The 26,329-nt window shown below is 40.2% G+C and overlaps 2 protein-coding genes across 4 annotated transcripts in view; one reads left to right on the top strand and one right to left on the bottom strand.

Moving 5' to 3' along the window:
* The window catches only part of SUMO1 (small ubiquitin like modifier 1), a 46,642-nt gene extending 41,331 nt beyond the window's left edge, over positions 1-5,311 (top strand). For all 3 annotated transcript variants that reach the window (XM_090282694.1, XM_090282689.1, XM_090282684.1), the window contains 2 exons: positions 4,475-4,543; positions 4,993-5,311. In XM_090282694.1, coding sequence (XP_090138820.1) covers positions 4,475-4,543 — 69 coding nt within the window. In that variant the 3' untranslated portion in view covers positions 4,993-5,311. The remainder of the gene's footprint in view (positions 1-4,474; positions 4,544-4,992) is intronic.
* Positions 3,324-26,329, bottom strand: part of KIAA2012 (KIAA2012 ortholog) — a 126,825-nt gene continuing 103,819 nt past the window's right edge. Inside the window, 9 exon segments of the mRNA XM_090282695.1 lie at positions 3,324-3,732; positions 7,859-8,016; positions 10,124-10,340; positions 11,134-11,306; positions 12,462-12,664; positions 14,568-14,905; positions 16,377-16,494; positions 18,091-18,256; positions 20,154-20,244. Coding sequence (XP_090138821.1) covers positions 3,704-3,732; positions 7,859-8,016; positions 10,124-10,340; positions 11,134-11,306; positions 12,462-12,664; positions 14,568-14,905; positions 16,377-16,494; positions 18,091-18,256; positions 20,154-20,244 — 1,493 coding nt within the window. The 3' untranslated portion in view covers positions 3,324-3,703.

Raw genomic sequence — 26,329 nt, 5'->3', positions numbered from 1 at the left:
TAATTTGGAACATTTCCTCAGCTATTCTTGTCTTCCATGACATTTACATTTTTGAAGACTACAAATCAGTTATTTTCTAGAAAGTCCTGGATTCAGGTTTTGTAATGTATTTTTGGCTGGAATACTACATAAATGGTGATGTGTCTTTCTCAGGGTGTAATGATGGGTAATGTTAATTTTTTCACTATATTTAACTTTTTTTCTTTACTGTGTAGTTGTTATAGTTCTTTTAATTGAGTAATTTGTGGGGACATACTTTTGATTGTCTTCTTTCTCATCACACTTTCCCCCGAGGTTTAGTATCTATCCACTGTTTTGAGTATTTCCTTACTTTTTGGCATTAAGGTGTTCCACACTCATCTTGTATTTTCCCTGTCCTAGCTTGAAATATCTTGTAATACTAAAGAGATACTAAATGCATTTTAGTGACAACTTCCTTACTAAAATTAAGAGATTATCTGTTCATAAAAATAATGGGGCAGTGAGAAAGAGTAGATATTTAGGGAGTTACGTCCTTGTCTTGTTTTCATTCATTTCTATTAATGTATAGTTTGAAAACACGTACTACCTTCCTGATTTCAAGGTTCTCTTGTAATGTTTGGAATTTTATTCCTCGCAGTATTTAACAGGCTTTATGTGTATTTGAAAGGAAGGTTTTTTAAAAGGATATTTTATTGATTATGCTGATATAGTTGTCCCAATTTTCCCCCTTTATCCCCCTCTGCTCAGTACCTGCCTTCCCTCCAGCAATCTCCCCCCTTAGTTTATGTCCATGGGTTGTGCATATAAGTTCTTTGGCTTCTCCATTTTTCTATACTATTCTTAATATCCCCCTATTTTGTACCTACCAGTTATGCTTCTTAATCCCTGTACCTTTTCCCCCATTCTCCCCCTTCCCCCTCCCAGATAATATCCCTCCAGATGACTCCTTATCTATGATTCTGTTCCAGTTCTAGTTGTTTGCTTAGTTTGTTTTGTTTTTGTTTAGCATCAGTTGTTGATAGTTGTGAGTTTGTTGTCATTTTAATGTTCATAGTGTTGATCTTTTTCTTAAATAAGTTCCTTTAACATTTCATGTAATAATGGCTTGGTGATAATGAGCTCCTTTAGTTTTACCTTGTCTGGGAAGCACTTTATCTGCCCTTCAATTCTAAATGACAGCTTTGCTGGATAGAGTAATTTTGGTTGTAGGTCCTTGCTTTTCATCACTCTGCATACTTCTTGCCAGTCCCTTCTTGCCTGCAAAGTTTCTTTTGAGAAATCAGCTAATAGTCTTATGGGAACTCTCTTTAACCTTTAGCATTTAAATTATGATGTGTCTTGGTGTGGTGCTCTTTGGGTCTTGCTTGTTTGGGAGACTCTGTGCTTCCTGGACAGGTATGTCTATTTCCTTCATTAAATTAGGAAGTTATTCTTCATTGTTTTTTCAAATAAGTTTTCAGTTTCTTGCTCTTCCTCCTCTTCTGGCATCTTTATGATTGGGGTGTTGGCACTTTTGGAGATGTCCCAGAGTCTTCTTAAATTCTTGTTTTTTTGAATTCTTGTTTCTTTTTGTTCTGATTAAATGTTTATTTCTTCCTTATGTTTCAAATTGTTGATTTGAATCCTGGCTTCCTCCCTTCATTGTTGGTTTCCTGTGGATTTTTCTTTATTTCACTTAGTGTAGCCTTTATTTCTCCCCTTACACGTTTGCTATATTCATTGAGATCTCTGACCATTCTCATCAACAGTGTTTTAAACTCTGCGTCTGATAGGTTGGCTGTCCCCTCTTTGCTTAACTCTTTCTGGAATGTTCTGTTCCTTCATTTGGGCCATATTTCTTTGTCTCCTCTATTTGGCAGCTTCCCTGTGTTTGTTTCCATGTACTAGGTAGAGCCGCTTTGACTCCATGCACCTGTTAAATTGTATGGGGCAGAGCCCTGGGTATTTGCTAGGGCAGGACAACCTGCTTTGTTGCTTTTTGGCTCTGTGTGTGGGGGAGGAGGGGTTGGAGATGAGACAGTGCCACTGCTGCCTGACTTCTGAAGGCTTGCCTGGCACTTGCCTATTTCCAGTCACTTCATCCACTTCCCATATGCAACTGGCGCCCCTCCAGCTGCTATCCTGATGGTAGTTCCTAGAGTGGGTAGGTTTGTTTACGTTGGGGCCCGCGTGGTCCCTTTAAACAGACTCTCATGAGCAACTGACAGTTTCTTGTACCTCCCCAATCCCCTCTGGTTTTTAGAGCCAGAGTTATGAGGCTTTATTTTTCCTGGGCTGCACAGTCCGGCTTGGGGCTGGGATCATTTGCTCACAAGGTATCACCCCCATTTTTATCCACCATGTGTAAATGTGGGACCATCTGCTCCATCAACCGTCGCAGCCATACTGGGTCCTCTCCACCCTGGCTCTGCCCCTCCTACCTGTGTGGATGAATATAGCTTCTTTAAATCCTTGGTTATTCGACTTCCATACAGTTCAATTTTCTGGCATTTCTGGGTGTTTTTTGTTTTCAGGTTAGTTGGGATCTTTCTTACAGTTATGCAAGGAGGCAAAGCATGTCTACCTACACCTCTGTCTTGATCAGAAGTCCTCTAATATAATAGCATCTTTAATAATTTAATATTTATGTATGTACTACAGCTAAGATAACCATAACACTAGCGCCAATTTAATCACTTAAAAATTCTAAATCCACAGAAACCTGTTTTATTTTTAGTTTTCTAACATACTCTTTTTATATATTTTAATCCTGCACAAAAACATCACCTATAAAGTATGGAACTTTTCTTATTGGAGGTTATTGATCTTATAGGACTTCTAAATTTTTATTTTTTATTTTTTAATTTTTTTTGTGTGTGTGTGTTTCATTGTAGTTCAGTGGACACAATGCTAGCTTCTTATTTCAGTCTGCCTATTACATTGCTTCTCAATCCTGGCCACACATAAGAATCAACAGATTCATAGTCCTTTATCCCCACTAAATGTATACCTGGGTTATTGTGTGACACTGCCCCTTTCCATACTCTTTGTTTTATATAAAGAAGTCTCAGTTAAAAATAAAAGTAATAAAAACCCAACTATTAAGCTATATAAAATGGAAAATATACTCTGGATATATCTGCATTCCCATTTCTCAGAGGAAACCATTATTTATTTTTTTAAAGATTTTATTTTTAGAGAGGGGGAAAGGGGAGAGAGAGAGAGAAGCATCGATTGGTCAGAGGCAACCATTATTAATATAATAGTCTTCTTTAGTGGCTTTGCCTTCTGTGGTCTCAGTTACCAGCAATCAGCCACGGTCCCAAAATACTAAATGGAAAATTCCAGAAATAAATAATTCATAGGTTGAAAATTGGGTACCATTTTGAGTAGTGTGATATCTTGTGCCATCCTGTGCTGTCCTGCTCTGTCAGGCCCGGGATGTGAATCATCTCTGTCCAGTGTATTCGTGCTTTATGCATTGCCCACCTGTTAGTCACGGAGTGGTTGTCTTGGTTTTCAGATTGACTGTCTTGGTATTTCAGTGCTTGTGTTCAAGTAACTCTTATGTTACTCAACAGATGCCCCCAAAACTCAAGAATAGTGATATTGGCAATTGGATATGCCAAAGAAGAAAAACATGGTATATATGTATATGTATATGTCTAGGAAAAAATATACATATAGGGTTTGGTATGGTCTATGGCTTCAGGCGTTCACTAGGCGTTCTTGGAACATATCCTCACAGATAAGTGGGGGGTACTGTAATGTCTGTAAGGAAAAAAAATCCATAATATTTCAACGCATATAAAACTTGTAAAGATACTTGCTTAATGTTCTATAAAAGACATTTTAAAGGATCCCTCTTTTTTTTCTGTAAGAATTGAGAAGGGATGGGCTGAAAAATAATCTAACTTATAAAACTGGGGGAATTGAGTAAGAGTAGATGTATAGATAATTTTTTGTGCATTGAAAGTGGTCACTATCAAAGAAAATAATAGTTAAATGCCAGAAGGAATTGTAGATGACAAGCAAACCACTTATAAATGAATCCTTAGGCAGCACTTTTCTAACTAAAAGCACATATATGTCTAAGTAATCAGGTTTTTTGAAAAAGAAAAGAGATTTTATCAGGTAATTACATCTAGAAATAAAATGCTTTTTAGAACATATGCATCAAATATTATTTAAACTATTAAATATATGTTCTATTAGATTTAATATTGCTTTAAGGTCCTTTCCAGTAAACACTTAAATTTTATATAGTGAATAAATTGGGAAGTGAAATTGACTCAGCAAAGTAATAAATGACTTTATTAATGTAGAATCTGAAGGAAAGACACATCTCCATGTGTCTTTAGATTAAAGGAACCAGGATTCTTAATCTTAGAACAGTGTAACTATGGATCCCTTTTGTATCTTTTTGTACCTTAAAACAGTGACCACATAATTGCAATCTATTAAAAACTAGTGTTTTTATATTCTATTAAAATGTTTTTATTTTCTCTTACAGCTGGGAATGGAGGAAGAAGATGTGATTGAAGTTTATCAGGAACAAACGGGGGGTCATTCAACGGTTTAGATATTCTTTTTATTTTATTTTCTTTTCCCTCAGTCCTTTTTTATTTTTAAAAATAGTTCTTTTGTAATGTGGTGTTCAAATTGAATTGAAAACCAAACCCCCCCCCCATCTCTTTAAAACGTCTGGTAATTTGAATTTTAGTGCCCTTTCATTATTGTTTTGTTTTCATTGTGCTGATTTTTGGTGATCATCCCCCTGCCCCCATATTGCCCTCTCCTTTTTAAATATCACATGTGTGCACAGGGAGGCCACCTTTTTCAGGACTGTGCATTTTCAGGCTTGTGATAAATGAGGTCGACCAATGCAAGTGTTCATAATGACGTTTCTAATTGGCCCTGAAGTTCTAGCATGTGATTGCTTCACTCCTGGACTATGACTTTCAGTGGGAGATGAAAGTTTTGCAGAGAACTGAACTGTGGAGAAATGACCTTTCCTTAACTTGAAGCTACTTTTAAAATTTGAAGGTCTGGACCAAAAGAAGAGGAATATCAGGTTGGAGTCGAGATGACAGATAAGGTGAGAGTAAAGACGAACTCCAAAGATGGCTTCATTGAAGAGAAAGCATTTTAAGAGTAAAGAAAAGTTTTGTGAGAAGATCCCAGAAAAGTTCTAATTTTCATTAGCAGTTAATAAAGTTATTAAAGCAGAAGTGTGTACAATAGAACACTGCTCTTTTTTATTTTATTTGTACTTTTTGGCCTGGAATATGGGTTTTAAATGGACATTGTCTGTACCAGCTTCATTAAAATAAAATATTTGTAAAAATCATACTGATGTTCCTTTTTATTTTTAATTGTATAGAAATAAAAGAAAATGGTTGAAATTTTCTTGCATAATACTGGAAATTATTGTTTGTACATAGTACAGATAAATTTGTTTTCAGTACTGGATGGTGATGATGACCATGACTTTGAAGCACTGAAAGTTACTGAAGTGCCTTCTGAATTAAGGATTTAATTAAGGCCACAATACAGTCTTAAATACTTAGTGTTCTTTTTTAAAAAAAATACTTGATATTTCTGTATGGTGCATATATATGATACAATTACCCAATCATGTTGAATAAATGGGCACACCAAAAATTCTTAATTGATTTATATTTATAATTTCAGTTTTTCCTTTAACAAAATGTTTCTCTGCTTACTTAAGGTTTGGTATATTTTGTTTATATTTTCCCTTTATCTCTTTATATCTTACATACTTAAATTGTGTAAAATTAAAGTACCGAATTTGTTTCTATTAGAGGACTTAACCTTTTAACTTTTTAATGAATCATAGAATTTGGTATATCTATGCATACACATAATCCGATTTCATGTTATCCCAAATAGAATGTCATCTGAGCATTTGAGAAGAACAAATAAAACATACCTCTAATATAGTTTATAAATTGTTATAAATCCAGGTCACCTGTTGAAAAATAATTGGCTTGCCTTATAAATACCTGTATCCCACTCTATCTGAAAAATTATGTGTATTATACATTTTTAGTCTAGGTAAATGAGAGCTTTTAGACTGTCACCTGGCATTTATTACATTACATTTAACAGAAATAAGCCCCATTTGTAGAAAATCCTCACTGAATTGTGCATTTCTATCAGGTCTGAGTAACAAAGCCTGATAGACTATTTGAGCAATCCAGAATGCCTGAATATGTGGTTTGGTATCTCATTTTTGTTTGCATCTCTGAAGGCTCTCAGCATTTAGGTGGTAGAGCTTAGCTACGGGGGAAATTTTTTTGTTTTCAGTTAAGTGAATTCGTCCAAATGCATTGCATTCTGCTATGGTTAACTTTAAAATGTGTTTCTCTGGTGTAGTGGTGCTGGTAAAATAGGCCTTTCACAGCAAGAGTTTAATAGATTATCAGATTTGAAAGGGACCTTGAATAACATTTAGTGTAGCCCCAGTGCTTGACTGCAACATACTAAATTTGTAAAAGAAGGGAGAAAATAAAGTCAATAATGGTAATTTCCCCCACAGGGATGGTTTCCTTGAGTGTTATTTCTCCTGTTCTTGGTTAAATTATTTGACATGCTCCTTTCTCATCTGATAAAATATTTGAAAGAAAGAGAAAGAATGAATGAATAAGTAGGGTCAACAAGTTTGAGAAAGTGTGATATTAGATTCACTGTGACTGATAGCCAGTGTTTGGATCATTGTATTTCTATTTTACCTAAAACAGAATTAAAAATAAGCATCAAATCTAAGTTCAATAACAGCAATACAGAATCAAAATTAAGCTTGACTTCTGGGTTGTAGAAGTGCAGTTCCTGTAGAAAGCAAATATGTTTTACAAACATTAGTGGGAAATTTGAAGGGATCATCTGCAAATACCAAGTTTTTTAGCTGTGGACAGTGATGTATAGCATAGGGCAAAGGAAATTTATGGGAAAATTCAAGTTCAGATAATGCTTACCTTAATATCCTTTTATAGCTTTGCTGAGGCTCTTTTATGCCCTTTAGTGATCATTCTATGGCAAAAACTAGGTACTTATTAAATAGATGTTAAAGACAAACTGTCTCATCAACATTTACCTGACAGAGTCCGTGATTTTTAAAATGGGGCAATTATGTGAATGGTTGGTTCTTCAAATCACAGTTGGAAGCAAAACCAGAAGATTTGTTAATTTTCAGGGCTCTAGAACAATGCTGTCTGGAAGAAATTTTGTGATAAAAATGTTCTACATATCTGTGCTATCCAAAATGGTAGCCAGTAGCCACATGTGGTTATTTAGAGTACTTGTATTGTAGCTAGAGTGACTGGAGAATTGAATGTTTAATTTACATTTAAAGAGCTAGATATGGCTTCTTATTGGACAGTGTAGTTCTAGAAACTACTTTGGCTCATATTGCCAAATGAACATTTATCAAGTGATTACCTTTAAATAGACATTAGATTTTAGATTCTTAGGATGAAATGGATGTACTTTTGCTTTATAAAGACAATAACATTCTTAATACATATATATGAATTAGCTACTCTTAGCTAATTCAGAATTATTTGCATTGAAGAATTTCAATTTACCTGCGACTTGTTTAGACACTGATGAAAGTGAAATACTTGAACTATTCTACAACTATGATAGTGTCATAGTGGAATTGGGCACCAAAGCTTTTGGATTTATGTGGTGCTAGAGAGTGTAAAGGATTTAGGTGAATGAAGAGTGTAAGTTGGTTAAGTCTTAGTAGCAGGGAGGGTTGGTAAATGGATTGAACTTCCCAGAGTGAAGTTAGATGTTGGTTGATGTGAACAAGATGAGATAGAACTTCATTATTGGAGGAAGTTTTTTTTTTTGTCATCACCTCCCAACTTACTTTTTAATTTTCTTGTAGCCTTAGGTCTGGGTGTTTGTATGAACTGGAAGTAAGAATAGACCCACGGTCTGGAGATTTTGTGTGCCCACTTCAGGCCACTGGCTTCCTTGTGGAGTTCTTGGTGGAAACGAAGACGTTTCTTCAAAGCAGACTTTTGCCTAAGGAGACAACCCCACCCCCAATCCTGATTAAGCATCCTAGAAATGGTCCTTACAATATGTTAGTAGAAGAGCTTTGGATTTGATCATCATCAGTTAGACTGGGGTTCCTGATCTTAAATTTTAGTGTGCATCTTGCATCATATTGTGTTCATTTAGTTACACATAAGAACTTTATATAAGTTTCCAACCCGGGAAGTAAAAGGAGAGGCATAACTCACAGTTCTTAAATTTGTATTGCTGGAAGGTCTCCCTTATTTTGGAGGAAAAAACAGGCCAGAGAAGTTAAAAGTACTTGGGCCAGTGTCACACAGTGAACATGAAATACAACCACTTGGCCTTAAGTTCTAACCCTTGGTGGAGTAAGGCTCTACTTCTCACACATCCCTTTATTGCTTGGTTTTCTGCTTTCAGCTACTTGCTCTAAGCCTTAGAAAATTGCTCAACTTCCCCTCCTGTGAGTTGTCAGTTTTCTTTTTGTGAAAAACTGGAACTCTAGTAGCCTGCTTCTGGTCTCAATATTTATGAATCCAGCCCTACTGCTATGATACATGGAATATATAATTTTAAAATTGAATCAAGAGTCACTGATGATCTGTTTTGTACTTCACATAATAGATTAGATGAGGGAAGTCCAGAAGAGGAACAACCCAAGGTTAGGTGGAAAACCTTGAAAGAGTTCTGGCTGCCTCTTCTTTCCAGTTCCCTATGGAGTATTAGCTTAGATGCAGTTTAAAGAGTCAATTAAAATCATATTACTCAAGAGATTCTATTATCAGAAATATGTGATGGTCATTACTATTTCATGAGAATAAAGGGGAAAATGCCATTCACCCCTGTTGACTGATTCTGTGCCTTTTCTCCTAACAAGGCCCTCATGAGATCTGGTTTTAGTCTGCCTCTCTGACTTCCTCTGGCAATATTCTTTGTGCCTTGTTCACTTCATTCCAGCCATGCTAACTTCTATTCTTCCAATATGCCAGTTCCTTTCTTTGGATCTTTGCACTTAACTGTTTACCTGCTGGAATATTTTTCTCCCAGATGTTTATGGCTAATTCCTTGTCATTCACATTTTCTTTTTTAAAAGACTTTATTTATCGTTAGAGGGGCAGGGAGGGAGAAAGAGAGAAACATCAATGTGTGGTTGCCTCTCATGTGCCCCCTACCAGGGACCTGATCTGTAATCCAGGCATGTGCCCTGACTGGGAATCGAACTGGTGACCTTTCAGTTTGCAGGCCGGCGCTCAATCTACTGAACCACACCAACCAGCACTAACGTTTCAAGTTATATATCACCTCTTTTGAGAGGTCTTGCCCTGGCCAACCTGTCTAAACTAAACCTCCTGCACCCTCACTGGGTAGCTCTGTTGGAGCATTGTCCTGATATGCCAAGGTTGCAGGTTCAATACCCAATCAGGGCACATACAAGCACCAACCAATGAATGCATAAATAAGTGGAACAGTTAGGAGTTTCCCTCTTTCTCTCTACCCCCCTCTTTCCCCTACCTCTCTGTAAAATCAATCAATCCATAAGTAAATTTTAAGATATTTAAACTAAGCCTGAAATCCTATCATAGGTTTAAAGATTTTCTGTTTAGCATTTATTGCCAGCTAAATTATAAATATATTTGTTTAGAGCCTCTTGCCATCCCTTTCCCACCCCAGGAATATAAATGGCATGGTAGAAGAGACATCTCCCTTTCTCACTCCTGAATTCCCAGGAAGTATCCAGAACAGTGGCACATAATAGGTACCCAATAAATACTGGGAAAAGTAGTGGTTCAGAATGACGGGATCTTACATCTGATTCTGGCACTGCGCCTAACTCACTGGCCCTGATTAAGATCCTGTCTCTGGGACTTGTTTTTCTCATCTGTAAACCAGAGGGCTGAAATAATCTCTAAACTTTCTTCCAACTTCAGTTCAAGTTCTGTAAGCCATGAGAAAATTCTGTGACATTTGCAGCAAAAGCATCTCTTTTTAGTTCTTCCAAATTATGCTCAGGGAAATGGGAAACCACTTGTCCAAAGGCAGTGCAGGTACTAGCCCCAGGCAGTGAAGCCCTTGAACAACCCCCTGTGGTAACTGTTGCCCAAATATCCAGTACCTGGCTAGTTCCTGGGTTTGTTCCATGGCTTTCTCCAGAGCCAGCTTGGCTGCTTCCTCGTCCTTTTGCCTTCTCTGCTCTGCTTCCAGCTGAGCCTTCTCTTCTGCTTCCTGTTTGTGCCGTTGGTACTCTAGCTGTTCTTCAGCCATTTCCATTAGGAGTCTGTGTTTTTCTGCTAACTTCATTTCTATTTCCATCTGCCTTTGCTTCTCTGCCTCTGCATAATAGAAAAGGGGGTGGTCTCATCAGGAGTCTACTGGAGAAAACAGTTCTCTGATCCACCTCTCAAGTCTGATTCCCAAGGATTCCCCATGAAAAATGCTGTCAGATCCTTTGTGGGAATTACCTTGGGTTTAACTGACTAAAGAGTCCATTACCAAGCACCTACTATGTGCAGTATACTACAATTAACACAAAACCTTGCGGGGAGAATTTTCCAGAGTCTCGTGTGCTTATGGGGTGGTATACAGATGAGTTGAGGAGGGGGGATCAGATGAAGGTCTGGAGAAACTTGGTGCTTACTCAGCTGGACTGTTAAGTCTAAAAAGCGTAGTCCGCTGAAATTTCTTCCTCTTCCTCCAAAGCGAGGCTGTAGAGATTCCCCACATCAGCACCTGAAAGGCTGCCCTGAAGCTATCCAGATGTTTGATTGTTTCCATCTGCTAGGAAAGGAAGCTAGGAGCAGGACTCTGTCTCTAATTTAGGCAACTCCTCCTGAGCTACGTGGGAAGGGCAATGGGAGGGGCAGGGTCCCTGTTCAGGGAGTACTGAATTCCAAGCGGGAGCCATGAGTTGTTTCCACAAATGAGTCTGATTTTTTGGTGAATCTCAACTCACTATGGTCACATATGTCAATTACTTTGAAAAAAGTAGCTCATATATTTAGAGAGCTTCACAACTAAGGGCCAGGATAGGAATAACTCCTGGCAGATTCAAATGAGCACCCACAGTGGGAGAAAGATATTTCTGCTCCAGATAGGAGAGGCAGAGAGCTCCAGAATCCCCCTCACCAGCCCTCTCAGCTTCGTCTTGCTGCTTTTTTCTCTGCACTTCTTGCAGTTTCCTTTGGAACTCCTCCTGTTGCTGCCTGGCTCTCTCCTGGGCTGCTTGCAACTGGAGCAGCTGCCTTCGCTCCTCCTCCTCCTGTCGCTGCAGTTCTTCCTCTTGTCTCTGTTTCCTCAAACTGAGAAAGCACAGATAGATAGATGGTCAGGGGCATCCTTGTGAGACAAGCTAACAGGCAGTGCCCCAGGTGAAGACTTTGCAGGCTACAGGCCATGGGGGGCATCCTGCTCAAGGAGACAGTTTTTCAAGGGAAACCCAATTGAAGGGCAGAAGCAAGAACACAATGGGCCTGGAACTATGGGTTGGGCAAAAAGTTTGTATGTTTTTTTCTGTAAAATAAAAGACGCATTTTTCATTTTCACCAATAACTTTATTACTTTGGATATTTTGAGTATGTTGGCTATCTCCCACGTGGCTTAATATTAATTGTTCTCAATTAATGTCTTGATTTGATTGCTATCAACTTCAACTGGTCTACCCAACCATGGAGCATTGCCCAGCAAGAAATATCCAGCACAAAACTTCACAAACCACTTTTGACACGTTTGATCAGTCACAACACCTCCATACACTGCATTTTTTTTTTTGCATTTCAGTTGTGTTTTTACCTTTCCTGAAATAATAAAGCATAATTAATATGCCAAAAATGTTGTGCATTTTCTTCCATCTTCAATATTAAAATAGCTACACAAAAAATCACCAATTTTGATGTTTTTTTTTTTTTAATGCACACTGATATGACAGCTGTCACAGTGCAATCTAACAAAATTGTTTTGAATGAAGTTAAAGACAACTAAGCACTACTAGAGCCATCTTATGGAAAAACTTTTTGGCCATCCAATAGAAGCTTAGCTGTTTCAACATACAGCTCTGTGCTCTGAAATAAGGGCCTTAAGCTCCCAGAGCTTCCTTCTCCACTTTCATAAAATGGATTTTGAAACTGCCATCTTACAAGGTTGTTACGAAGATTAAATGAAATGAGTCAAGGCCTATGAAAGGATAATATGGTAGGGGCTCAACAAGTGTTTCCTGGACTGAATCGCAAAGCCCTCCAGGGAGATCCCATGAACAGCTATCTACCTGCAGTAAGCCTAATGGCCAAGACCCTGCATCTTTTCTTTGGTCCAGGTTATTCCTAGTATAGCTGAGGCTGTAGAAAAATGAGACATGCTGCTTTACTTCAGGGCAGTAGCCTCAGAACCAAGCTGTGTCCCTAGGGGAGGTCAGCCCCTTCCTAACATGGCCATGGCCTCTGGCTGCTCTCTCGACCCACCGCATCTCCTCTGCGCGGCTTCGCTGCTTCAGCTCCAGTTCCTCCTTCATCTTCTTTGCCCTCTCCAGCTGCTCCTGCTGGAACCGCCTCTGCTTTTCCTGCTCCCTTCTCTTCCTCTCCACCTCCAACCGTCTCATTGCAGCCCTCTCTGCTCGCAGCCTGTCCCGGAGAGCTTTCTCCTGCTCCCTCTTGGCGAGGAGACCCTAAGAAACCAGTGAGTCCTTAGTGCGACAGTATGGTGATCAGGGGTGAGCTTGTCTCAGCATGGAGTCCCTCTTCCACCCCAGACCAGGTTGCCTCTAATCTGGGATGGAATCATTGAGTGGTTTCTACACTCTGATCACAGCTGCATAAACTCTGCTGCCACCAGCTTGTGCTCTGGGGTCTTACTGACCTGGATCTGAGTCTCTTACTTGCTTCAGGATTTGGAGATCACAGCTTACTTTCTCTGATATTGTCTTTCTCTTGGGGCTATTACCAGGATTAACTGGAATAGTGAAAGTACCAACATAATGTTTGGTACACTGTATGTCTAGAATTCTCACCCCTAGCTGCACTACAGAATTGCCCAAGGAGCTTTTAAAAATTACTTGAGACCGATTAAATGAGAATATTTAGGTGGGAGGTTTCCATGGTTTTAGAAGCTTCTCCCATGGAGCCAGAGCTAAGTACTACAGGTTCTAGATAAAGGCTCTTTTACCAAGGGCAGTCTTAGGTATAGGTGTGTCAGACTCACATTTAATTCCAAACAAACCCACTTTTTCCATGAAAGGTTCTCTCAGTTTATGCGAAGGGTGTCTTAGCTTTCTTTTTCTCCCTGATGCCTCCTCGTGAGTCAGAAACATGCCAAAAAGGGGAAACTTGAAAGGCAACTCTTTCATGTGTATCCAAGTTGAGGTGAAACTTCCTTACTTTTTAGCCTTTGCTGGGGCAGCACGGTACTACAAGTTGACAATAAATCTAAGAAATTCTGATAATCTAGCAGGCTCAGACAAGTTCTGTGCACAGTTTGAAACTGTCATCTGCTATATAGAGCAGAATTTCATAATCTAGGCAGCTGGGAGGATTGAGAACTATAAAGGAAACATCTTTCTAGAATCCTTTTTAGAAGACCATGGACTATAAAATAAATAATTTAAAATAGCGACAAGGGTTCTGATTTTGGAGTCAAAGGATTTGGGTTGAAATCTTGGCTCAACAACTCGATGGTTGTATAACTACTCTGGCAAGAGACTTCTAGCTTCTTCAAGCCTCAGTTTCTAGGTCTGTAAGAAAGGACTAATCATACCTAAAAGTTTGCCTATAAAGATTAAATGAGATGCAGTAGAGTTGTACCATATACATGTAACTTATGTAAGTTTAACCAAAGTGGCTTCACTGTGGGTATTTTTATAGTGTTTAAATATACTCTATTTTCTTTTTTTTGTAAAAGATCTCTGAATGCAGTTCAACAAGTTCATCTCAGTGGAAGAAATAGCAATCTATTCCAACAGCAGAGGAAAATTTGGCTGTGTTGGTCTTATTTAAAGATGTACCTATAGGATATTATTTTTGGTTAATTGCAGGAATTTTCAAGGGTAATTTTCTTTACACTCACTTAGTTTTTCTCTTAAATACTTGACATTGGAATCAAGGCCCCCAGAACAAAATGACTCTTACATGCAAAAGCACCCTGTAAAGGCAGATGTGGGTAAGCTGCCTGCGGGCCAGCTGTGGGAAAGGAGATATCCACAGCCTTTGGATGCAAGCAAGGCATGAGCTTCAGGCCAAGTCAAGGATATGCGCTGGGCTCTAATGGCCCTAATCCACCTTTATCTGTAACTATGAGCCTATACCCCTCACAAATGGCTGTTGTGCAGCCTCCTGCCCTAGAAGTTTAGGAGCCTTAGAATGCATCCTTTCAGAGGGTCTCTGCCACCCTATGACTTTGAACAGGTCTGGCTTCTTCAAAAAGTCAGTAGGTACCAAAGTAGAATAAATAAAACCATTCTGTACTAGAGCTGTTTCGGGAATGGCAGTATAATTCAGGGCAGTTTTTCCCACTTCTGTGTTTGCACCAGTGGGGACAGAAATCCCTCTGGCCAAAGCTAGAACATTGTGTCCTACCTTGGGAGGATCCTCATGGCTTCTCTCTTCTTCAGATTCCATGTTTCCAGGGACAGTTAAAATCTGGGTGGGCGATGATCTTCCATCTATTGAAACTTGGCTCTCCTTACCATCATGTCTGGAAGAGAGCTGAAGGTCCTCTGCAATAGAGCCTGGAGGAAAGAAACCTCTCTCTGAGGTGTCTTCCTTTGCCTTAGAGTTGATGACATCAGGTCTACTCAGCTCTGCAGCTGTTTTCAGATTCGTTTCCTTCTGTGTCTTTTCCCTTTTGGCTCCTGTTTGTTTTCCTTTGGGAATTAGCTCTGATTTCTTTTCAGCCTTTGATTCCTTTGACGTTCCTGGGTGAGAATAACGAGGAACAGGGGTATAACTAAGTAAATGTGATCTCTATGCATTCTTTAAAAATTAAAAAAAAAATTTTGAGAGGGGAAGGGAGAAAGAAAGAGAGGGAGAGAAATATTGGTGTGACAGAGACACATTGATCCGTCACCTCTTGCATGCACTCTGACCAGGGACTGAACCTGCAACCCAGGCATGTGTCAGAATCAGTGACCCTTCGCCTTGCAGTATGATGCCCACCCAACTGAACTGTACTGGCCAGGGTTCTATGAATCCTTTTCAGTAACTTTTTAGCTTCAGTGTGCAAAAGAGTCACACAAGATGCAGATTCCTGAGCCCCACTCTGATAGCCTGATTTGGTAGAAATTTGCATTTTATCAACTGCTCCAACTATTTGAAGGGTAGTCCACAGAACACCCCTTGAGAAAATGCCTTATTCTAGCTGGATCAACTGTAATTCAGCAATCTTGCTACTAGAAATGTTTTGTTTCACCCTGATCTCTGGCAGGGGCAAGACCCTCCAGAGGGGAGACCTGTGGATACAGCTGGACGGTGATGCCTCCAGAGTGTAGTTTGTAACCTAGCAAAACTTAAGCCTTCCTTTCTCTGAGGACTCTACCTTAATTTATCTCAGGGGGTCACAAGTATTTCCTTCTCCCAGTCCTGCCAGTGCTGTCCAAGTCATGGGGTACAACAACACGAATGCCCCAAGACTTTGAAAAGCAAACTTTAAAAATAGATGTGGCCCAGGAGACTATTTAATGTCATCCTTTTATATATTTTTTTATTTGTTTGGAGGGTATTCTGAATCATGTGGCCCGGAAAGAACAGGTGTAGATTTTAGGCTAAAAGATGTCTTCAGAAGCACAGGAATGTGAATTTCTTATGAGGTGCAACATAGGGAACCAAGAAGAAAAATGGTAGTTGGGGTAATCATTCAGAGCTGGTTGCATCCTTTCTCCTTCCAAAAGCTCTCCCTGCCCATTCCTCAGATTATGATGTAGTTATTAGTTCATAGAGGCAGTGGTGACAGCTTGTGGTTGGAATCAAATGGCAGGGTCAGGCCTTGGGTCCACCACTTTACTGTGCCATCTCTTTGATTTTATAAACGTCACCCAACCTCTCTCAGCTTCAACTACTTCATGATATAATAGCACTTACTTTATGAAGATGTTGTAGGGATTTTATATCATATACGCAGAGCTCCTAATACTGTGGGTGTTTAGTAATTAAGCGCTAATGTTATTATCATTTTCTTTCCTGGCGATCGCAGGTCTCTAGGCATACTGGTTTCCTCTACCCTGTTTCCTAAGATACTGACATGAAGTAAGGCTACAATACCATTTTAGCTGTGGTGGTCAAGGAGACTCAAAACAGAAAGTTTGTCCCATAGGATCCACACTGATTCTCGGTGACACTTTCCAGCCCCCATTAGGTGTCTTCTGGGTCATTCCTTGTGGGCACACTCACCAACAGCAGCCTTTGTTTCCATGTGGACTTTTCCTTCTCTCTTCCCCTTGGGCACCTTAGACTTGTCTGTCCTGGTTCTTTTCTTTCTCCTGGTGCTGTCAATCAACTCCATCTCTACCTAAAGGTGAGCATTTAAGGAAAGGGACCGTGATACATGTAAGAAATAAACAAACAAACAAACAAAAACATCAAAGGAAGATTTTGTTGAACAAGACAGAATGGCTTTGAATAGGATTCGTGTGGATTACAGATGAAGCAGAAGAGCAAGTCTTAGAGAGTGTAGAGCTGGTGGGGAGAGCCTAAGGTTCAGCCTTTGATTTTAAAATGCTAAGTATAATTTCATAGAATGGAGGAACAGAATACATTTTATGAACCACTCCCCTTTTTGATACTAAATCATGGTCTACCGAGCTGGATCAAAGTGATGCAGTTTTCACCTTTGATAGATTGTTGTTGCCACGATTAATGCTTAAGTAGTTTAAATCAAAGCCAGCTTTATTCACGGCTGCATCATTTGCTAACTTTCAGGAAACTGTAAGCAGATGACTGCAGCCATGTCAGTCCTCCCCGTTCCCTAGGGGCTAGGACAACATGAAGGTTACAAGAGAAGATGTAGAGCAGGGTCATGGCTACCCACTCAGTACCTGTGATACTGTGACATAATAAATATGCATTTGGTCTTCCATCCTCAGACCCTGGCACAAAGCTCCTAAAACCCCTGTAATTTCTGGAGCATAAAGGGAGTATGTTTTGTTATTCATAGCAGGCTTCTTTCAACAATATCTGAGATGATGTTAATGAGGTGACTTTTAGAAAGCTCCTGAGGATGGGGGGGGGGTTGTCAGGGGAACCAACCAGGTAATTAGAGGATTGAACCTTTCAGCTCCACACCCCCAGCCTCAGAGAGGGAGAGAAGGGCTGGAGTTTGAGTTAATCACCATTCACCAGTGGTGTAATCAACCATGCCTGTGTGATGAAGCCTCATAAACACCCAGACCAATAAGTTCATTGAGCCTCAGACTGATTAACATATCCACGTGCTGGGAGGGTGCCACACCCTCAACTCCATGGAGACAGAAGCTCCCCTGGTTGGGGCTATTCTGGACTTTGCTCTGTGTATTTCTTCATCTGGCTATTCACTTGCGTCTTTTATCATTAAGCTTTGTAATAAATCGGTAATAGTAAGTAAATGTTTCCTTGAGTTTTGTGAACCATTCCAGAAAATTATCAAACCTGATGGGAAGTAGAGGGGTGGGAATCCTCTGTTTAAAGTTTATTGGTCAGAAGTCTAGGCCAAAATCTGAGACTTGTGATTGGCATGAAGTGGGGGCAGCCTGTGGGACTGAGTCCCTAACCTGTAGGGCCTGCGCTAACTCTGGGTAGTGAGTGTCAGAATTGAATTGTAGGACACCCTCTTGGTGTCCAGAGAGTTGGAGAATTGATTGTTGTGGGAAAAACCTCCACACATTTGGTGTAAGAAAAACTGAAGTTTTCTTTTAGTACGCTTGTAAGAATTAGAAATGGGCACCTTGTCCTTCAGGATGCAACCTGGTGCTGAGGGGCAGACATGATGAGCAGGCCGCAGGCTGGGTTTCAGCTCCGACTTGCTTACTTGGTCAGGTGCCGTTGTATAGAAAGCAATTTACACAGCTGTACATGGTAGCACTGATGGGAGCAAGATCCAGGTACCAAGCTCCTAGGTATTTACACTCACATGGCTGATGTTGGCTGGTGTTTCCTGCTTGGACAATCTTGGTTCAGTCTTCCCTGCTCTTTCTTTTGGAAGAAGAGATGTGTCTACAGGACCCAACCTCTCTGGGGACTCAGGCCCAGGTTCTGGGAGTCCTCTGTGCAGATGGTGTACATCATAATCTTTGCCCCTTTGAAGAAAGCAATCCAACAAGACCAAACTAAAGAGAAAACTCTGGTAGACAAGGAAGAGGGAAAGTGAATATTAACTGAGTGCCTGTTCTCTGCCATTTCACACACTCAGTCATTTTGTACAATTGGCGGGCATTTCACGTACTTGGTCAACCCTCTTTTTCTGAATAAGGAAGATGAGAAAGTTTGATCCTCCCTTTTGAGGTTGTCTCAGGCTAAATTCTAAAACTTAGGTAGCAGGAAAAAATAGTTTGCCTCTTGGGATTGCATGTTTATGCTTTCAACTGAATGACATAGGATTATCTAACTGAAATATCTTCTATCAAAAGCATAGCTGAAAAAGAAGGTGACCTTTAAGGAAGATTGTCTAAGAAGATGCAACTATCCATGCATTCCTTTATGCCTTCTGAATTCTTTCTGGATCAAATTTAGCCACGAAAAGGTCATGTGCTATCTCAGTTTGATTCCTTGTAGAATTGCTGTCAACTGACAGGGTGCCTTGAGGATAAACGACTTCTTCTCTCTGGGTAAAAAGGTCACTAAGAAACAGCCATATGGATTTCAATAACAGCAGCAGTTGCAGCTACTGTGTGCCAGGCCTGGTTTGGGGCATTTTATATATTTTTAGCTACATCAGTTTTATATTTACTATGCTGTGCTAGCACAGGGCCTCCTATAGAAACTTGAGAAATATTTGTGAAATGAGGTAAATGGAATTTCCTGTAAATATATGAGTCTTTAAATCATTCAATGTCACTCTATAAAAACCCACAGAAGAACTATCCTGTAGAATTTAGTGCTAGGAAAACATTTATTTCCCCTGAGGAACAGGTATGCTGTAAAAGAACCATAAACCTGATCCTGTTTTTTTTTTTTCTTTCTCATTTAGGAATCTCTGCATTAAGTCTGAAAGTCTATTCTTTAATCACAATGTCTATAATAACTTTTGTGGAATGTTGGCATTCTTTTTTTGTTTTTTTCTGATTTAATTTTTTAATCTCTCCTTTTAAAAATTCATTAGTTTATTTAGTTTTAGAGAGAGGGGAAGGGAGGAAGAAAAAGACGGAGAGAAACATCAATTGGTTGCCTCTCATATGTGCTCCAACCAGGGGCCGTCACCCAGGCATGGGCCCTGAGCAGAGATCAAACCCTCGACCTTTCACTCTGTGGAACGACGCCCAACCAACTGAGCCACACTGGTCAGGGCTCTCTCTCTCTCTCTCTCTTTCTGGTGACGATTTGTTGTAAGCGGTTTAAATCTACTGTGGAAAAAGATGACATGAAAGTTAGAAAGTGGAATTCTTTGAGTAGCTGCCTGCCATCCAAGCGCCCTTGTCCCATAGTTGCTAGGGAACACAAAGCCTTTTGATTCAGGAGGGAATTCCTATACCACAAGACAGGTGAGGGTAGGTTCTCAAGTCACTGAGGCTCATGGGAGGTCACAGTAGGTTATAGTTCCACATGAAGGAGAAGTCAAAGGAAGCACTTGATACACGTTAGCAATTAATATTAGTATTATTAGTGTTATTTATTGTACTTCAGCTAGAGCAGGGTGAATGCTTAGAGGAGAAACTTAGGTTGAATTGACAGACCTCAGTTTTCTAGGCATATCTGTAGATCTTAGTTAAATGGACAAATGGAGAAAGCTGCTTCCACACTCTTGGAGTTAAACTTCATTCATTACCCACGCACCCAAAGAGTATGCTTTAAATAGGAAACACACACTATACAATCCTCCCCAAGCATCTTTGTTTTTTAGACAACAGTTTAATTTTAGCTGTCAGTGTATGCTATCAGCTGAGAATTTTTCAGAAAAAAACAGAAATAAAATGAATTAAAAACAAGGATAAACAATATAAAAGAAAAGTTCATGTCGTTACAATGTTGAGCACTTACGCCTTTTGGTCAGTGTCTGCTTCAGGCTTCTGCATGTGCTCAGCCAAGGAAGCACTGAGGGGGCCCAGGGTCACATTCCTTGGCTCTGTGTCTGTGAAAACAGAAAGCATCCTTCATCAGCAAAGGACAACAGTCAAGATCCCAAATGTGGGAAGATGTCTTCCTGGTGAGTAGTCAACAGCATGCAAATTAAAACAGTGAGATATGTTATGCCTAGGAAATTAGCAAATACTGCAGAAATCAGTGCTTGCATATGGCAAATGACATTGAAATTAGTAAGACCCTTTGGGAAAGCGATATGACAATATGTATCAAGAACCCAAAAAATGTCTGGTCTTTGATTCGGAATCTCACTCCTCGATATTTATCATAAATAAATAGTTCAAAGAAAGGAATAGCTTTTTGTATCAACTTATTTATTACAAAATTATTATTAATAGTAAAAAATTAAAAACAGTTCAACAATGGGAGATTAGGAAAATAACTTAAAATGCATTAATCTGACACTTAAAATATGGTTAAAGATAAGCAATATGGAAAATACGATATGACAAAAATGTAAGCTATAGAATAGTATGTTAGAATACTGTAAAATATGTACATAGATGAACAAGGTCTGGAGGAGAAAATAGAAAAAATATGTTAGATTAGGAGGTTTATATGTGTTTATATTTTTCTTAAAACCCCAGTGTGGTTATAACATTGAAAGAAAATTTATTTTAAAAAAATGTTGTCCTACGAGGAATTCGTATGTAGGTCACACAGTTGGCACTTTTTGCTGGGGACTCTGAAGACCATACTGGGTAGCTCTTTTTTTTTTTTTTTTTTTTACTATATTTTATTGATTATATTGTTACAATAGTTCCAATTTTTCCCCTTTGCTCCCCTCTGCCCAGCACCCCCCTTCCCCAACAATCCCCTCCCCAAGTCCATGCCCATGGCTCACCCTTTCATATATTCTTCTTCATTTTTTTAAAATAATTAATTAATTAGTTAAATATTTTAACAATAAAAAATAACAATTCCTCCCTCTCAGACTTAAGACCCTTTACAATCTTATAAAGGACAATGGACGAAGGTCTCGAGCTCCTCTAGTTGCTTCAAGCTGGACATGGTCGTCGTCCTACCTACCCTTGGGTCAAGAAATCCCTAATAAGAGTGGGGGTGTGGAGGGGAGGGTGGCCTTCCTACAAGGGGAAGGATCATGCAGACTCCAGGTTGGTTGGCTGTCTCTGGACAACGGCATGCTTGGTTTAACAGGCTGGCATCCTTGTTGTATTCTCGGGGCAACAGGGTTAAAGGACACCATTCAATCCGTAACCACTAGATGACCAAAGACAGGTATTAATTTTTCAATGTCCCACATTAGGGAAAAGAAGGGCTTCTTTAGAGGAAGGTATGCCAGGTACATCTCACCTGTCCAAAACCCTTTTGCCCATTATACTTAGTTTAAGCTGAGGGGAATATTTTAGGTTTCCCCCCTCTCAGGCCTCTGGGCTCTTTCTGTCCAAGCCATTAGGATAGAAAAGAGAAACCAGTTTTAAAGTGAAGCCCACAGACCACCCCGTTCTTCACCAACCCAGCCACTTAGTTCAGCCAAACCATTGAGTCTCAGGAGGCAGCAATGCAGACAGGATTAAGTGAGGCCTATATATACAGACAATCACTCTGGTAATCCACCCTGGCTGGTTTGGCTCAGTGGATTGAGCGTCGGCCTGCGAGCTAAGTGTTGCTGGTTCGATCTTCCAGTCAGGGCACATCGGAGAAGGAAAACTCTGACTCCAAAAAACCTCCGCTGCCTTGCGGCATACCTCTTCAGGGGAAAGGCTAAGGGAGTAAACCCCGACAGAAAATCCGGAGCCGGAGTCCCTAAGGCGGTTTGACGTTGTAGTCAACACCGGCAACTCCTGCGGTGCACCTGAAGCCAAGCTGTATTGACTCCGTCTTTCCCTTGGACCCTTCAGCTGCGAAGAGAGGGGGGGTCTGCTGCATGGGCAACAGCAGACCCTCCATATCACCCTGCCCAGGCTCTGTAGCTTCAGCTTCACTGGAGAGGACACTCCAGATGTCGATTCAACACTGGAGGAGACAGATACCGTGTCACTCCCGAGTCGGACTGCACAGCCATTCTCGGCGGTGCAGATGGACTCTTAAGAAGCTACACCATCGTCTCTCGAGACGGACAGCTGCCGAACTCTGGTAATGAGATCGTAGGCTTATGCCCTTTGAAAACAGAAAACACATGTTAATTTATGTAACATAACCCACACACAAGTTTATAGATCTGTAGGACTGTCTTATCGGAAAGACATCCAGTTGCAAGGCATTTGACATTCTTCTTGCCTGTAAATTAAACATCTTTGATAATGCCACAGACATAGTTTAACTTTCAAATGAAAACAAATTTTAAATGAAAAGAAACTTTAAAGACGGTTAGCTGCACTACTTTATAGTCTACCACTGGGCATTGTGATCTTCCTTGAATCTTGATTTTTCTCCCAAAGATTACCCTCCTTGTCATTAAAGGGACTGCATTAAGTTCATTTTTAATTTATCCTGTTCATTTGCATAAACACAACAAGAGCAGCAAATGATCACTTATGATCTTTAGTTCTGCTTTGCTGGAACTTACGCAAGGAACATTTAGGGTGACCTTCAGTCTGCCCTTCAGGGCACAGAAGATGAACCACATACCTGCATTCGGCCTTGCCTGTAAACACCTCTTTTCCAGGTCCTCCTGGTTTTCCATTGTGCCTTAAGGTCCCTTCTAGCCATCTTTCAGGAAAACAACCTTCGTTCCTTCCCTGGAAAGATTGCTATGGACCACTCATCCATCCAAGGTACCAGGCCTTTTATCTCGTGGACTTTTATTACCTTTGAAAGTCAGTCCCAGTTGCTCAGGGCTTTTTGGTAACAACCAAAGCCCAAGCATGTCTCCTTTAGGCATGACATTCCAGTCAAAGTCTTAGTCAAAAAATCGTTATTAACAACTGGTCTTATTAGTTTTATGCAAAGAAACTTAGGTCATTACTTACTTCTTTAGAATGCCAAATTCTGGAGGGATCAGGTAGGGAGAAAATATATACAGTGTGAAGGAAAATCCTTGTCCTTCTAATATTCACTGAACTTGCATTTCTATTCTTTATATTTTTATTTTTCCCCCCACTAAAAATTTTTCTGTTTGTTTTTCCATTACAGTTGTCTCACTTTTTTCCCCCTCTTGCTCCTCTGCACCCTGTCCCTCCCTTCTCCCACATTCAGTCCCCACCCAGCTGTCCATGTCCATGGATCATTTATACATGTTCTTTGACTAGACCCTTCCCCTTCTTACCACTTCTCTCCCTCCCATCTCCCCCTTTGTTACTGTTAGTTTATTCCTCGTTTACATACCTCTGGTTCAATTTTGCTCATTTGTTTGTGTTGTTCATTAGTTTCCTTTAACAGGTGATAGCATAAGGTAATTTTCTTTTGTTGCCTGGCTTATTTTGCTAAGCATAATTCTCTCTAGTTCCAATCATGTTGTTGCAAATGGTAGAAGTTCCTTCTTTCTTTCAGTACTTATTCATTGTCACTTTCCCCCTTTGTACTCATGTTCCTCTCTGTCTCTCTCTGTTTCTTCATCTTCTTAAAGCAGACCCTTTAGCATCTCTTGCAATACTGGTTTGGTGGAGATGTATTCTTTTAACCTTCTTTTGTCTTGGAAACTCCTTATTTCACCTTACATTTTGAATGAGAGCCTTGCTGGGTAGAGTATTCTTGGTTGTAGGCCTTTGTTTTTCATTACTTGGAATATATTTTGCCATTCCCTTCTGGCTTGTAGTGTTTCTGCTGAGAAGTCTGATGATAGCCTTATTGGAGCTCCCTTGTATGTTATTAGTTGTTTCTCTCTTGCTGCTTTTAGGATTCTCTCTTTGTCTTGAATGTTGGCATTTTAATTATGATGTGTCTTGAAGTGGGCCTGTTGGGGTTCATCTTCATTGGGACCCTCTGTGCTTCCTGGACTTGCATGATTCTTTCTCTCTTCATGTTAGGGAAGTTTTCTGTCATTAGTTTTTCAAAGAGGTTTTCTATCCCTTGCTCTTCTTCTTCTCCTTCTGGAATTCCTATGATACGGATATTATTACGTTTCATGTTGTCCTGCAGCTGTCTTAGAGCCTCTTCAGTCTTGTCCAGCCTTTTTTCATTTTGTTGCACTGTCTGTGAGTTTTTGTCTACGTTGTCCTCCAGCTCACTGATCCGATTTTCTGCTTCCTCTAGCCTGTTTTTAATTCCTTCTACTGTGTTCTTCAATTCAGAGATCGTATTCTTCATTTCCTCCTGGCTCTTATTGATAGCTTCCATGTCCTTTTTGATGCTGGTGTAATTCTCAGTAAGTTCCTTATAGTTCTTCTGGAGTTCACTGTAGTTTTTCTGGAGTTCTTTGTAGTTTCCGCTGAGCTCATTGAGCTTCTCCATAATACATGCTTTCAATTGCATATCTGATAGTTGGCTCCCTCCATTTCATTTAGCACTCTTTCTGGGGACTCTGCCTTTCCTTTTGATGGGGGGTTGTTTCTCTGTCTCCCCATTTTTGTGACTCCTATTGTTTGTTGGTGCTTCTTAGAATGATCTGCACTTCCTGGATCTGCCCCTGGTGGCGTCAGATCCTGTACCAGTCTGGGCCTAGGCAGCCTGTTGGAGACTTCCAGGGATCTACTGCCTTTGTCTGTCTCCTTTAGTTGATAATCTATTCAATCTGTGATTAGCTGTCAGGCTTAAGGACCGTGGGTGTGGCAGCTTAATTCCTGTAGGCAGGGCCTTTGCTTCCCCTCAGGCTGACGCCACTTGGCCGGGAATGGTCTGCCTGCAGTGTGGGAATGAGTCAGCACTGGGACCCAGTCGGCTGCTTCCCCAGTTCTCCCCTCAAAGCCACCATACCAAACTCTCCCCAAGCATCTCCAGTCCTCTCTGCCTTTCCTCCGCTTGAGCCCAGGGTAAGTGGGGGCCAAAATATTTTTGTATGTGATCCGCTTAAGAGCTCTTTTTCTCCAGCTGTTTCTCTCCACCTAGCAAGAAACCCTGTGGCTTTTCGCTTTTCTCAGCTGGATACTATTTTACTTTCCACTCTGTTGCTGTAGGCTGGGAAGTTCAGCTGGGGGTTTAGACCCTGCCCTTCTCAGGGGGGATCCCCAGCTGCTGAGCTGTTTCTCAGTCCCTTCAGCTGCCACCCGTGTGAGCCCAGCCAGCCCTTCCGCATCTCCGCACTCCCTACCGGTCACGTTGTGATGTAGCGGCCTTTTCTGTCTCTCCGTGGTTATAAGACTTCTCTCCAGCTGGTGTTTGGTTGGTTATTCCAGATGATTTCTCCAAAATTGCGTTGTAAATCCAGACTAGTTCTGGGAGGAAGTTAGTGTAGCTTCCACTTACTCCTCCGCCATCTTGTTTCCCCTGGGTAGCTCTTTGAGAAGAATCTCCAGACTAAGACTTCATTTTGAACAAGGCTACCTTTATCTTAGTTACTTTAAACAGTTTTTAACTTATGGAAGATATATTTCATTGTGGAAAATTTGGAAAACACAAAAAAGCATAAAGAAGATCCCCCTTCCAACACATAATTATTAGAATGACAAAAATGAAAAAGACTGACTATACAAGAGTTGACAAGGACATGGAGGAACTGGAACTCTCATGCACTGCTGGTTGGAATGTAAAATGGTACAACTACTTAGGAAAATAGTGTGACGATTTAAAAAAAAATTAAATATTATATAGACCATATCACCCACCCATTATAGTCCTAGGTACTTTATCCAGGAGAAATGAAAGCATATGTTCACTTATACAAAGACTTGTACACAAAAAACAGACCATATGTCCATCAACAGGTGAACAGACAGCCAGACTGGTGTATGCATACAATGCAATATTATTCAGCAGTAACAAGGAATAAAGTACCGTTACACTCAACAACATGGATGAATCTCAGAAGAATCATGCAGTGAAAGAACGAAGACAAAAAAAGAGTATATATAGTATGATTCCATTTATATAAAATTCTAGAAAACATAAACAAATCTATAGTGACAGAAAGCAGATCAGTGACTGTCTGGTGATGAGAGGCAGAAGAGGGAAGGCATGAGGAAACATTTGGGAGGGATGAATGTTTTATTTCTGATTGTGGTGACAGTCTCATGGTT

This window comes from Furipterus horrens, unplaced genomic scaffold (genome assembly GCF_987537825.1).
Source record: "Furipterus horrens unplaced genomic scaffold, mFurHor1.1.pri manual_scaffold_1, whole genome shotgun sequence".
NCBI lineage: Eukaryota > Metazoa > Chordata > Mammalia > Chiroptera > Furipteridae > Furipterus > Furipterus horrens.
The sequence above is the reverse complement of the archived record's forward strand: the minus strand, read 5'-3'. Positions and strand labels throughout refer to the sequence as shown.